General features: G+C 40.2%; 1 protein-coding gene across 5 annotated transcripts in view; it reads left to right on the top strand.

Annotated features, from left to right (window-relative positions):
- The window catches only part of BOD1L1 (biorientation of chromosomes in cell division 1 like 1), a 55111-nt gene that overhangs the window by 16981 nt on the left and 22874 nt on the right, over nucleotides 1-15256 (top strand). For all 5 annotated transcript variants that reach the window (XR_015552861.1, XR_015552862.1, XM_014788878.2 and 2 more), the window contains exons 8-12: nucleotides 311-449; nucleotides 1794-1866; nucleotides 3734-9872; nucleotides 11781-11845; nucleotides 13002-13083. Coding sequence is in view for 3 of the 5 variants with exons in the window: in XM_014788878.2 (XP_014644364.2) it covers nucleotides 311-449; nucleotides 1794-1866; nucleotides 3734-9872; nucleotides 11781-11845; nucleotides 13002-13083 (6498 nt within the window). In the remaining 2 variants the exon portion in view is untranslated. The remainder of the gene's footprint in view (nucleotides 1-310; nucleotides 450-1793; nucleotides 1867-3733; nucleotides 9873-11780; nucleotides 11846-13001; nucleotides 13084-15256) is intronic.

Genomic DNA, 15256 nt, shown 5'->3' with positions numbered 1-15256 from the left:
TTAATCTATGCTTTATGTTAACTAAAATCTCAAACGTTTATCTAGAGTATTTCATTGAACAAAATTAAACTTCCTCTAGGTACTGATCCTGTGTAATATACAAATACATACACAAATATAAGTATTTGAAATTAAAAAGGATAGGATTTCTTCATCTAAAATATTATTTTTATTCCAGCACAACTTCAGAATATTAAAACTATTTTGCATTTTTACAGTGATTAGAAAATCTTAATGAAAAATAAATAAATATTATGTTGTTTATAAAACTCTGTTCTGAAACACAGTTTATTGATTGTTTCCTTCCTAGGCAAAAATAGTGTGGACTTGGAAGAATCATCAACAAAGGCTTTGGAACCTAAAGCCCCCAGAATTAAAGAAGTCCTTAAAGAACGGAAGGTTTTAGAGAAAAAAGTAGCCTTAAGCAAAAAAAGAAAAAAAGATTCAAGGTACATATTTCATCTGGCCACATTCCCATTGTAACATTCTCCGGGCACGTTTTCAGAAGAAAGGCATTGAAAATGACAGTTGGGGCTGGCCCGGTGGCTTAGCAGTTAATTGTGCACGCTCCACTACTGGCGGCCCGGGTTCGGATCCCGGGTGCACACCGATGCATCGCTTCTCCGGCCATGCTGAGGCCGCGTCCCACATACAGCAACTAGAAGGATGTGCAACTATGACATACAACTATCTACTGGGGCTTTGGGGGAAAAAAGGAGGAGGACTGGCAATAGATATTAGCTCAGAGCTGGTCTTCCTCAGCAAAAAGAGGAGGATTAGCATGGATGTTAGCTCAGGGCTGATCTTCCTCACAAAAAAAAAAAAGAAAGAAAGAAAATGACAGTAAAGAGCCATACCTTGAATATGTATGTTATTGCATGTTTATGAAAGACCTTAGAGTTGCGTTGTTGATATCATAATTCATTGTGTTAATATCTATAATATTTCAAAGTAGTGGATTGTAATCTTTTTTGGGGGGGCATCCCAGACCTTTTTGATAATCTGATGGAAACTTTGGACTCTCTCTCCAGAAAAATACACATATATAAACACGCAGTTGTCCTAGAGTTTCAGAGAGTTTATGGACCCTCTAGAAGTACTCAGGAAGTATCCCCATCTGGACATTCAAAAACCACCTATCTACAGTGATTGCATCCATTTTCTAGTCTTTCCAGGCAATTCTCTTCACCAGTATTCCAAGCTTCTCCCCTTAAACCAGAGATCTGAACCAAATTCTTTTTTAACACTTCATTATCATAGTTAATTCTACAAGAATTAGAAAACTGAAGAGAGTGAGAGTGGCTATGAAGTCATATGAGCCGTGGGCTACAATTTCGCTATTCCATGAAGATGCAGTTATGTACATTTATCACAGACTTCAAGATAGCTAAATCGATAATTTGGAGAACTCAGTGAGAGGAATTAGCTCTCAGTTTTCTTATTTTAACTCATTTCTATTGATCTGAATAAATAAGACTGCCCTGTTTACTCAAAAGATGGTGAGACTTTCAAAATGTAATCATAGCCCGTTAAATATTTATCTTCAAGCAACAAATCAGGAATTTTTGTTTCAAGTATACTTCCTTTAGCACTGAGAATAGTCCATGTCACATTTGGAATTGTGAGCTCCTCTGTTGACTAGGAATAGGATTTAAATTGAAATGAAACAAGTCTCCATTTGTAGATCAAGTGTTTATAGTAAAGGAAAGCTGAGCTTTTTTTTTTTAACCTTCCTGAGAAATTTTTACATTTGATTCAAACAAAGTTCATATTTGACTTTTTCTCTCACTTAGGAATGTTGAAGAGAATTCTAAAAAGAAACAGCTATCTGAAGAAGATTCCAAAGAAACCCTCAAAACAAGTGAGGTGTGTCCTAATTCATAAACCCCATTTTAAATGCTCTTTTGTCAGATATAGGCCATTCAGGCCTTTGGAGTAAAACTTGGAATGCAGTTTCATCTTCTCCATGTTAAGTAAAAAATCCTTACCTTACATTCTTGAACCCCCATCCTGTTATGGCCTGAATTCCTCATTTTGATGAGTTGATGCGTGTGATCATTTTATCCAGATAATAGCTACTATTCTACTTTTCCTCTCTCCCCATCCCACCCACCCCATTTCTTATATTGGCAATAACAAAATTGCCAGTAGTAATAATGAAACAGAAAAGGGAGAGAAAACCTAAAATCCTTTTGCCATAGAAATCACCAGTTTCATTCTCTTTTGTTTCTCATCCATACATGTAGGTAATTTTGTAGAGTGGATGTAATCTTGCAAAATGTTTTTAACATTCCCTCTTACTCATTTCATGTTACTTTGTAAGCTTCCTAATTATTATATTTAATGATTTCCTGGTATTATATTGAATAGATGTACTATAATTTAAGCATTTCCTTATAGTTGAGCACTTAGATTGTTTCCAAGATTTGATCAATTTAAATAGTAAAAATATGTGCAATGAGTACATTTTTTCCCCTTTTTGGATTATTTTCTTGGGATAAACTTTTGCTTTCATTTGGTTTAAATCCTTATTTCTACTGCCATATTTATAATTCTATAGCTGAAACTTCCAAAGGAAAACTAATAATTAATTGATTATTTATTCATACCCAGTGAATATTCTTGATTTCTTTATTCATAAATTATAGGCATATTTATAAGTATATCCAGATATTTTAATGGCATATTTTTAAATATTTTTTATTTTGTGATAAATTTCTTTGAAAAATCATCTCAAAATTTTATTCACATTAATTGGTTAGAACTTACTGTAAAATTAGGTTGATGAAATCTCTGTTAGTTCTTTGTTTGAGGAATATAGTTTTAAAGTATTTTTTAAGACATTGCTATATCTTGGTTCCTATGTTAGTAGAAGTATGTTAATCTGTGTGTTAAATTGGAAGGAGATGCAGTGGTAAGCTGACTAGAGACTTAGAGGTCTTTTTGAGAAATTCAGCCCATTATTTGAATAAGAATAATTATAGCTAATAGTCCATGAGTCTTTACTAAAGTGTGTTTAGTCAGCATCCACTCATTAACATTAATAACCTGCCAAGTGCCATACTGTGGGGTAGGGAGGAAAGTTGACATGCTTTGGTCTGTCAGTACCTTCCTTTGAATACACAAACATATACGTACATTATATGTGCTGTGGTTACTGTTACTGTGAGTTATTGTGTGCATTTGAAACTTCCTAAGTAGAATGCCCTACAAGTAACCTAAATTCATGAGGTTTCTATAAATAATTTGGTTTTCAAAATTAAAATATAGGAAAAGTTTATTTCAATATAAAATTTTTAAGTTGTCTGTATCATTATTATGCTTTTGGACTGAAAAGAACATTGGATTGTCATTCATTCAGTTTATATTTATTAATGACTACTGAGCATTTGTGTGCTTTAGCAATTTAGAGTTAAAGAGGGCCTCCTAAATGCATGGACAAATCTCAGGAGAAATAACTAGTCTCTATAAAGATGCCTGTAGTGTAGTAGGAAGAGGACTAGACTCAGAATGAGATCATCTGAACTCATTGCCTAGGTGTCAAGTTACTGACTCATGCTAAGCTTCAGTTTCCTCCTGCGTAAAATAAGATTAATAATACCTACCACAGGCTGCTGGCAAAGATTGACTATGGTGTAACATATATGACAGCACTCGACATATTGAATGCACCCAAATGTTAAATTTGAAGATAAAAATTGATTCTTTATTTTGTAACTTTTGTTTCTTACAGCATTGTGAAAAGGAAAAGGTGTCTTCTTCAAAGGATTTGAAGCATGTTCATGCAAAAAGTGAACCAAGTAAACCTGCCCGGAGACTTTCAGAGTCTTTGCATTCAGCTGAAGAGAACAAAAATGAGCCCAAAATAGAAAGAGAACATAGAAGACGGACCTCTACCCCTGTTGTGGTGGAAGGGACACAAGAAGAGACTGACATGCGAGATGGAAAAAGACAAGTAGAACGCTCAGAAGGTGGCACAGAAGAACCCCAGAAACAGAAAAGCACACTTAAAAATGAAAAGCATCTAAAGAAAGATGATTCTGAAGCACCACATGTGAAAAACCTACCTAAGAAAGAGGCGAAATCCTCCAAGGAGAAGCCTGAAAAAGAGAAAACTCTGTCAGAAGACAAATTGTCTATGAAACATAAATATAAAGGAGACAGTATGCATAAAACAGGTGATGAAACTGAACTTCACCCTTCTGAGAAAGGTTTAAGGGTAGATGAAAGTATTCAAAAGCAAAGTCAACAAACAAAGCTTTCTTCAGATGATAAAGCTGAACGGAAAAGTAAACATAGGAATGAAAGGAAATTATCAATTTTAGGCAAAGATGGAAAGCCAGTTTCTGAATATATTATAAAAACAGATGAGAATGTTCGTAAAGAAAACAACAAAAAAGAGAGACACATGTCAGCTGAAAAAACTAAGGCAGAGCACAAGTCAAGAAGATCGAGTGATTCTAAAATTCAGAAAGATTCTCTGAGTTCCAAGCAACATGGTATCACATTACAGAGGAGAAGTGAAAGTTATTCAGAGGATAAGTGTGATACTGACTCGACTAATTTCGATGGTAATTCAAAACCAGAAGAGGTCTTTCACAAGGAGAGGCGAAGAACAAAGAGCTTGTTAGAAGAGAAACTTATGTTAAAGTCAAAGTCAAAAAGTCAAGGCAAACAGTTAAAAGTAGTTGAAACAGAATTACAAGAAAGTGTCACAAAACAGGTGACCACTCCAAAACCAGATAAGGAGAAGAACACAGAAGAAAGTGACCCAGATAGACAGCGAAAGTCTAAAGCTGAGGACAAACCTGAGGAAACTGGTCTTGAGCCTGTATTAGAGGGTGCTGCTTCGGCACATAGTACCCAGAAGGATTCTAGTCACAGAGCTAAGTTACCATTAGCAAAGGAGAAATATAAGAGTGATAAAGATTCAAGCTCCTCCAGACTTGAGAGAAAGTTATCAGATGGGCACAAAAGCAGAAGCTTAAAGCATAGTAGTAAGGATGTGAAAAAGAAGGAAGAAAACAAATCAGATGACAAGGATGGTAAAGAAGTTGATAGTAATCATGAAAAGGCCAGAGGGAATAGTTCGGTCCTGGAAAAGAAATTAAGTAGAAGGTTGTGTGAAAATCGAAGAGGAAGCTTATCCCAAGAAATGACCAAAGGAGAAGAAAAATTAGCAGCGAACACCTTGGGCACTCCCAGTAGCTCCTCCCTTCAGAGACCAAAAAAAAGTGATGATGCCACCTTGATCCCTGAACAAGAGCCAATGGAAATTGATTCTGAGCCAGCTGTTGAAAATTTGTTTGAAGTATCTAAAACCCAGGACAGCAGCAATAATAGTTCTCAGCAAGACATTGACTCTGAAAATGTTATGAAACAAAAAACTACTGCCACAGTTCTAAAGGATGAGTTAAGAACTTCCACAGTAGAATCAAAAACAGCAACTCAAGCCTGTAAATTGGGACATGGAACAGGAGTCATTAGTAATTCTGAAAAGCACACTGACCATAAAACCGCACTGACTAAGAAAGTGCAGATCCAAAGTGCTGTGTCCAAACCGAATCCCGGGGAGAAAGAACCCACTCAAGTAACTTGTGAAATGAATGTAGACTCTGAAACTAGTCATAGAATGTTAACTCATGCCCTTTCAGAAAATGACAAGGCACAAAAGAATTTGAGAAACACAACCAAACCCACTGAAGAACATATTGCTCGAGGAGATGCTGCTCTTAAACATTCCACGGATTTAGACCCCTCACCACCCTTAAGTTCAGTGACTGTTGTGCCTGAGAAACAATCTCATGATTCAGATGTAATTCCTTTAGTTGACAAAAGAACTGTTTTAGAAGGTGGCACAGCTAGCACGTCACCTGTGAACCACTCTGATAACCCTAATCAAAGGTTGACTGTTAGGGAATCAGAAATCCCTGGGACAAGTAACAGCGAAGAAGGTGGTACAGTTTCCACAGTAGATACACCAGCAAAAGCAAGCATAGATAGCAAAAGACACATTCCAGAAGGCTACCAGGCTGCGGTACAGCAGAGTAAACAAGGGAAAGTAAACATGCCTCTTGGTAGCAAGTTCATGGACATGGTTCTGGAAAATGAGAATGTTAACAAAGAAGGTGGCTTGACAGACTTGGCCAAGAAAGAAAGTGACTTAAGTACAGAGCCCAGTTCAAAGCAGACGTTTAGAGCTGCAGTAGAAAATGGCAAAAATGATGGCACTGCTGTTGACCATGTGGTAGATATGAGTACAGAAAAAGATGCTGAAACTGTTGAACTTAGCCATAGTAGAGGCCCAGGTAAAATAGAAAACATGTCAATTGATGTTGAAAGAAGGAATGAAAACAGTGAGGTAGACACCAGTGCTGGAAGTAATGCTGCATCGTCTATTTTACACCAAAGGAATGGAAAAACTGAGAATGTGACAGCTGGGTCTGATAAAGCAGAAAAGAATTCTATTGCCACTAGCACTGAAGAGAAGGACAATGATGTTATCTTAAACCCAGTAAAGGCAGGGGATGCCACAACCACTTCCTCAGAAACAGGAGAGGGTGAGGTGGCTGTGCCTTGCACAAGCATTGAGGCAGATGAAGGCTTCATAACAGGTGCCTGCTCCAGGAACAATCCTCTTCACATTGGGGCAGGAGCTAGCGAATGCACTGTTTTTGCTGCAGCTGAAGAAGGTGGGGGCGTTGTCACAGAGGGATTTGCTGAAAGTGAAACTTTCCTTACAAGCACCAAGGAAGGAGAAAGTGGAGAGTGTACTATGGCTGAATCTGAAGAAACAGCAGCAGACCTAGTGACCGCTCACACTGTTAAAGTTGAAGACAATGTCAATAGTGTTGTGACAGAAGAGAAAGATGATGCTGTAACCAGTGCAGGCTCTGAAGAAAAATATGATGATGGTTCTTCACATAGAGACTCAGAAATAGTTGAAGGAACTGTTACTTTTATGGGTGAAGTTGAAAGTGATGGAGCAGTAACGAGTGCTGGGACAGAAATAAGAGAGGGATCCTTAAGCAGTGAAGAGGCAGATGGATTCCAGAGAAATATGATGAGAATGGGCCCCATAAAAGAAACCGAGGGGACTGTGACATGTACAGGAGCAGAAGAGAGAAGGGATAACTTTGTTATGTGCTCAGTAACTGGTGCAGGGCCACAGGTGGAGCACATGGTTACAGGTGCAGCTGTGGTCCTGGTAGATAATAACACACCACCTGGAACAAGTGCTGCGCAAGAAGGAGATGGTTCCGTGAACGATGGTACAGAAGGTGAAAGTGCAGTCACCAGCACAGGGATAACAGAAGAAGTTGGAGAGGGGCCAGCAAGTTGCACAGGTTCAGAAGTGAGCAGCGAAGGCTTTGCTATAAGTTCGGAATCAGAAGAAAATGGAGAGAGTGCAATGGACAGCACAGTAGCCAAAGAAGTCACTAATGTACCATTAGTCGCTGCTGGTCCATGTGATGATGAAGGCATTGTAACCAGCACAGGTGCAAAAGAGGAGGATGACGAAGGTGAGGGTGTTGTGACTAGTACTGGAAGAGGAAATGAAGTTGGGCACGCTTCAACTTGCACAGGGATAGAAGAAGAAAGTGAAGGGGTATCAGTCTGTGAAAGTGCAGAAGAAGGGGACAGTCAGATTGGTACTGCAGTAGGGCATGTGGAAGCTGAGGTCGGAGTGGCCATCACAAATGCAAATGAAAGTAATGTTGATAGCATGAGTGGTGTGGAGAAGGAAATTAAAGATACGGAGATCTGCTCCAGTGCAAAAGGGATTGTAGAAAGCAGTGTGACCAGTGCAGTGTCAGGAAAGGGTGAAGCGGCACCAGTGCCTGAAGGTTGCAAGGGTCCCATGACTAGTGTGGCTTCAGATCAAAGTGACAGTCAGCCCACCAGAAAAGAAAAAGTTGAAGATACTATTTCCACTGGCCTTGTGGGGGGCAGTTATGAGGTACTTGTATCTGGTGCAGTCCCAGAATATGAAGTTCATCACACATCACCGAGTGAGAAAGAGGATGAAGGTATCATCACCTCCGTGGAAAATGAAGAATGTGATGGCCTCATGGCTACTACAGCCAGTGACAGTATTACCAACCAAACTTGTTTAGCTGGGGGCAAAAGTCAAGGCAAAGGCTTGCTGATTTCCACCAGTACAACAAATGATTACACCACTCAGTTAAACACGATTGTAGACGTGGAAGAAGGTCATTCAAGTGCTCTGAGAACTGAAGAAAATATGGAAGACACCAGAGTAAACATGGAAGAATTCGAGGCCCCCATGCCTAGTGCAGTTTCAAGAGATGAGAACCAGCTCTCTGCTACAAGAACTGAAGAGAAAGATGAGTGTGCCATGATTTCCACAAGCATAGGGGAAGAATTTGAAGTGCCTATTTCCAGTGCAACAACCATCAAATGTGCTGAAAGTCAGCAGCCAATTGCAACAGTTGAAGAAAGAGCTAAAGGTCCAATCTTGGTAAGCACTGACGACTTCGAGGGGCCCATGCCCAGTGCGCCCACAGAAGTTGAAAGTCCTCTTGCCTCAACCAGCAAGGAGGAGAAAGATGAATGTGCTCTCATTTCCACCAGCATAGCAGAAGAATGCGAGGCCTCTATTTCTGGTGTAGCTGTGGAGAGTGAAAATGAGCGATCTGTTACAGTCATGGAAGAAAAAGACGGGAGTGCTATCATCTCAACAAGCTCAGTAGAAGACTGTGAGGGCCCAGTGTCCAGTGCCATCCCTCAGGAGGAAATCCATCCCTCAGTCACACCAGCAGAAGAGATAAGTGACACCACCATGATTTCCACAAGCACTTCTGAAGGATGGGAAGCAGTCATGATGGGTGCTGTCCCACCCGATGAAGATCAGCCCACTGTTGCAAGAATGGAGGACTTGGGTGATGCTGCCATCATCTCCACCAGCACGGCTGAATGTGTGCTAATTGTCACTGGCCTAGAGAGACATGAAGAGAATGAGCTGACTGCAAACAACCCAGAAGGAAAAGATGACCTGTCAGCCACAAAGGCGAGCAAGTGTGAGGTCCCTATGCCCAGCCGAATTGCTGAGAACAACTGTCAGCGTCCTGGGCCATTCACAGAAGAAAAAGAAGTAGGCCCTGTCATGGCTGTGAGCTCCCAGGAAGCACGAGACAGTGCGTCAGTCAGCGTGCTCTCTGCTGGGGTAGGCCAGCCAGGTGCTGTGTGTGCACAAGAGAAAGAGAGGCATGGCAATGACTGTCCTGGCAAAGTGCCTCTTGCAGGAAGAGGACAAAATGAGAGCACCTTGCACCTCATAAATGCAGAAGGGAAGAGTGTATGGTTGAGCTCTGCTGAGAGGGGAGATAAAAGCCCTGAGGCAGGGACAGCAGGGAACAGTACCCCGGGGAGCTGTTCAGCAGAGAGGGTCGTGGAGAGAAGTGCTGACTCACCTGTCCATCTGAGAGGACCTGAGCAAACATCTGGACAGACGGCTGAGGACTCCTCCATCAGTATTCACTGTTTGACAGCAGTAAATACCGATGCTATAGAAGCTGATGATATGCCACAAGTCAGAGACGCTGCAGCGGAGCAGTCCGCTCTTCCTCCTGACCAGGGGGGAACTGAGGGCAACTTTAAAACCACCGCCACTGACTGTATTAATGGCCAAGAATCAGAAATTGCTCCTTCTCACACAACAGTCCTTCCAGCTGCATTTTCGGCTCCTAAATGTGAGCAGGACTTGACGGTGAAGATTGATCACAGAGGCAAATGGACTGTTCAAGCATCCGCTGAGAAAACGGGAGATGGTAATGGCATGACAAAATCCTTCCAGGAGGAAGGAGACCTGGAGGTCACTGTTTCTTCCGAAGAAAATTTGTGTAACAAAGGTGAGAATCTCTCTAATTGCAAATTTTAGCATTTTACAAAGGTGATTGTATGTAGAGTACATTTAAGATAATCTCAAATGATGGTTTTGGTTCCAGAATGTCACAAAATAACTCTCATCAAACTTGAAGGTCGAGCTTCTCTAAAAGAAACTTGTGTTTAAAAGCTTAAAACCTTAGACCCATTTCTCCTGTGCAATGAGAGAAGAGGCAGGAGGCCAAGGGACGGAAAGTCAGCTAGCCACGTGTCATCTGCACGACTGTTGCAAATTACTAAACCTCTGACCTTAAATTTTCTTGTCAATCAAATTGAAGAATACCTTGCAACAACTCTGAAATGAGTATTTTTTTTTATCACCGTCATTTTACAAATGAGGAAATAGATTCAGAGAGTTTAAATAACTTACATAGTACTTGGGTGCCTCTTAGAAAAAAATTATTTCTGAGGCTCAGTTTTCTGTTGTATAAAATGAGAGTAATAGTACAAAAACAAACATCATTCCAACCTACCTCTGACTTAGTATAGATTTGCAGTATGTGTCACTTCGGTCCAACTGGCTACTGCTAATCAAGGGAGCACACTATTATTTTTTTTAACTGAGTTTATTGTTCAGGTAAAACGGGTTAGTTTCTGGTTAAGAATTTGTTTGAAAGAGAAAAGAAATGTGTTCCCTCCTGACAGATTGCAGAGAGTGCTAGTCTTTTTAGAAATAGTTGGTAACTTTCAAAGGTATAAGCTTTGAGCTCAGTCATTCCTTAAACCTTCCAATTTTGGACACTTCATACCAGCTACTACTATGCTAGACTCTGGGGATACAAAGATAAACAGTCAAGATGGGAAGATAATGTGGATCCAGCCATGCGTTATGAGTAGGCAGTGACACTGTAGTGTGACAGGTGCTTGGTGTGGGGTTAAGCACAGGATGCCGTGAGAACTCAAAGGGAGCACCTGGGCTAGGCTTGAGGGCGTCAGGGACGGTGACTTCTTTCCCACTCCGGCTGTATAAAATGTAGCATCCTGGACTTTAAACCAGAACAGACCTTAGATATCATCTAATGTAGCCTCAGGAAGCTGAGACTAGTAGATTTAGTCTTGTATGTCATGGGGACTTAAATAGGAGACATTTAAGAAATGTTCCAAGGGTTGAAATAAGTAACTTTAAAATTTTTCATTGAATTTAGCCTGGGGTAAATTGAGTGCTCCAGAAGTTTTTATGACTTAATCATTGCTACAATCTGTTACTCCTTCCTCCGCCTTTTTTCTTCTGAAGGTGCAAAAATAGAAGGGCTGTTAGCGAGGGAAAGCCTGCAGCCTCTTGAAAGGAAGGATTTTCTTTGGAGGTTTATGTGTGGGCAGGTGAGGGAAGCTGGAAGACACAAGTCACAGAAGGACAAGGGAGAGAGAAAGAAAGGACCAAAACAAGGGATGGAATTAAGTCTCCACCAGAGAAAATTCCTTTTTCTTTTTGTCTGCCTCACAGTTCTTTAACTTTTTGTTCAACTTTGCTGTGTCAACGTGAAGCAAGTAAAGTGAGTCTGTTCATAAACCACCGTCTTTATTGAGAATATACCTCAGTGGCCCAGAATATTTTCTATTAGGGACAAACAATGCAGATCACTGTAGAAAAATACTTGGAAATGTCACCATAAATAATATTTTATTATTCTTTTTGGGCAGCCATCTTAACAGCAAGAAACAGCTTCACTCCCCCAAAAATGAGTAAATGACCACTGCCTTTCATCCCAGATATTTCATACATATTCCTTTTTATTATTTTCTACTGACGGCAAAATGAAACAGCAGAGGAAGGGGGCATGGCGTACTAGATGACAGCATTCTGTTACCTTGTGATTCAGGATGTATTTTGCAAGCAAATTCTTAAATTGGTTTCATGGTTTGAATTTCATTAGGCAATGAAGAGTCTTCATCGAGTGTTTTGGGAGCATTGGAACTGAAAGCCAACTTGAAAACTGAGGTATGGCTGATAATTCAGTTATGCTGAACTGTAAGTGGTACCATTAAGTACCATTTTACCATATATATACTCTTAAGCAGTATATAGCTCCTGTTCTCCTACTTAAGGCAGTTAAGTATTGTTAGTGTCACACGCTTTGGGGGGAAAAGCTAAGAACCTCCTTAATCTCAATTAATAGTGCCATCCTCAATTCCGTTTACTCAAACCAGAAACCTGAGTCATCCTCAGTTTCTCCCTGTCACCCCACGTTTAATCCATTGCCAATTCTTATGGTTTCCATTTCCAAAATGTAACACAAATCCACCTATTTTTGTTTCTACAGCTGCCATCCTAGTCTAAACCACTACTTCAGTAGTGTCCCCATTGGACTTCCTTCCTCTCCAGCCCCTCCCTTCTCCAGTCTGTGACTCACACAGCTCAAGAGTTATCTTTAAAAACATAAATTAGGTCATGTCGTTACTCTGTCTGAAATTTCCGATGGCATACCATCATACTTAGAAGAAAATCTAATTTGTTTTTATCATGGCCTTTGTGCTTTACACAATTTAGTCTCCATGCCCCCTTTCCAGCCTGATCTCGTGGCACCCTTCAAATCTTCGTAACAAGATAGCAGTCAACATGTGGGCTATGAGTAGTGCAGAGGAGCCTCAAGTCACCAGCAGGAGCAATGGGTGGGCACCCGAGAGGGCTTGCAAGGAGAACATTTGAGTGGAATTTTGCAAGTAGAAGTTTACCAGAGGAACAAGAAAAGAAAGAGCCTTCCAGGCAAAGAAGTGTATTCTAGACACAGAGCTCAGGGTTGATGGTGAGTCCCGGGCACTGTAGTGGTTCAAGGTGAGCTATGGTGAGACTTCAGCATGGTGAGGGAGTGGGACCTGGTCAGGAAGGGCCTTGTGTGTTGTGCTAAGTTTGGGTTTTCCTGTAGAGCAGTAGGAGAGCTACTGATGGATGAAATACGAGATTAGATAGATTTTTCATTTTTTTGTTTTTAAAAGTTGACGTATTCATTTTTAAGTTTTGCACAGACTTGAAAGTAGACTTTTATATTGTTATAAGATGCTGGGTGTTTTTGTTTAATTCATTTGAGTTTAGTCTTGCCTCTTTCTTGTAAAAACCTCAGTTAACTCGCTTTTTATTGGTGCTTTGGACTTTTTAGACATTTGTACCAACAGAGGAAGAGAAAAACCATGAAATTGTAGCACCATGTGGTCCATGTGGGAGAAAGCCAAGTGGACTAGGTAAGTTCCTTCTAACAGTTGTTCACATTATTTTTTCCTTGCATGTGGTTTTACCTTTCATTGCAGCTTAAAATCAGTAGCTGATTAATAATAAAACAGTGACAGGCAATATGAATTTGCTTCTCACTTTTTAAATAGGTTAGGGAGAACTCTTTACTATTTCATTTTTAACATATACTTTTTGTTATGAAGTGTCAATCAATTTCATGTAAGGTAATTATTTAAATCTATTATCTCCAAATAATTGTATCATAAAGAAAGTTGCTTTAGAGCAAATGCTTGTTCTGTCCCAAAAATGTGTCTCTGTGCACCTTCCTGCCCTTTCAGGTGCTATCGAAGCTCATTTCCAAAAGGCTAGTCTGCAGCCCATGCGCCCACTTCTTTAAACCTCTTCCGCTCTTGGCCCTGGGACTCTGGCTGTTGCCCAGTGATTGCGCTGAAGCTGCTCCCAGCGTGCAGAGCTTCTTCTCAGTGTCTCTGTGCAGCAGTTTTCAGACCGCTGCAGATTTTTTAAGGGAGAGCCTCAGTATCAGAAAGGATTAGGGCAGCAGCTCTCAAACGCTTTGGTTTGAGGACCACTTTATGCTCTTAAAAATTATTGAGGATCCCAAAGAGCTTTTGTTATAGGGGTTGTACCTGTTGACATTTACGAAATTAGAAATTAAAACTGAGAAAGTTATAAAATATGTATTAATTCAATATAGTTAACTCACTTTAGTATAAGTGACATTTTTTTATGAAAAATAGCTAGATTTTCCAAAGCAACAAAATTTAGTAAGAAAAGTGACACTATTTTACATTTTTGCAAATCTCTTTGTCTAGCTTAATAGAGGAAACAGCTGGTTTCTCATATCTGTTTCTATTTTCAGTCTGTTGCTATTTGTTGTCTTGGTTGAAATATATGAAGAAAATCCAACATCCCACATACATGGTTGGATTTTAATAGCCTTTTCAGGTAATTGTGGGTACATCATATGACTCTGGAAAACTCCATTGTGTACTCAAGAGTTTAAAAGGTGAATAATATCTTAGTATTATTATAACAGTAGTTTCGACCTTGTGGACCTCTTAATGGGAGGGCTCAGGAACTCCCAGGGGGTCCCTAGACCACACTTTGAGAACCACTGGGTTAGGAAAGTGGAAATGAGAATTGTGACAATAGAAAATTATTTCTGGTTTGTATTCCAGTCACTATTGTATGTTTTCTTCTGATGCGCACATTAACTAGGAAAAAAAGCAGTAGGAACTTTAGAGTATGTGACCAAATTTAAGCCAGTTCTTTTTTTGACAACGTTGAAATGTCTGTGCAAGTCAGGTGGATTTTTGGTTGCAAGTAACAGAAAACCCTTCAAATATTTGCCTAAAGGGAATTTATTAGCTCACTGATTTATCAGTTCAGGCTGCTATAACAGAATACTATAGACTGAGTGGCTTAAACAACAAGTATTTATTTCTCACGGTTCAAGAGACTAGAAGTCCGAGTTCAGGGTGCCAGCCTTGTCGGGTTCTTGGTGACGGCTCTCTTCCTGGTTATGGCCTCACGTGGTCTTCCTTCGTGCATGTGTGCACAGAGAGAGAGATCTCACGTCTCCTCTTTTTATAAGGACACTAATCCCATCACAGGGACTCCACCCACGTGACCTCATCTAAACCTGATCACCTCCCAAAGGCCTCATGTCCAAATACCATCTCACTGGGGGTTAGGGTTTCAATATATGGTGGGACAGTATATTAAATTTTGGGGGGATACAAACATCCAGTCCATAGCATTCACAAAACTGAAAAGTTCGAACAAAGCATGATCCACGAGCATGATGATGTCCTCAAAAACACATCTTGCAAAGGCCCAGTTTCTTATCTTCTCCCTCATCTCCTAACAGAGGTAAGTGCTTTCTCGTTCGTGGCCTCTAAAAGAATATCTTTGTCCTGTCATTCCCGGCCAAAATCCTGAGATTTATTCTGTTTCAGTTTAGGTAGCTGTGTTCACCTTAGACTAATTACTGTGACCAGATGAATATAACTTGCTGGTTGACTTAAATTAAGTCACGTGCTCTGTTTGGCAGGCAAGAGTAGAATTGGTGTCTCTGGAACCACGTTGTGCCACAGACCACAATCTGGGCTCTGCAGAAGGTGCTAGGAGAGCAGTCTGCTGTAGTCAACTCGTCTCTTAAAT

The sequence above is a fragment of the Ceratotherium simum genome, chromosome 8 (genome assembly GCF_057802395.1).
Source record: "Ceratotherium simum simum isolate JZ-2026a chromosome 8, ASM5780239v1, whole genome shotgun sequence".
In the NCBI taxonomy this organism is placed as follows: Eukaryota; Metazoa; Chordata; class Mammalia; order Perissodactyla; family Rhinocerotidae; genus Ceratotherium; species Ceratotherium simum.
This window is presented reverse-complemented; position numbering and strand designations above follow the sequence as displayed.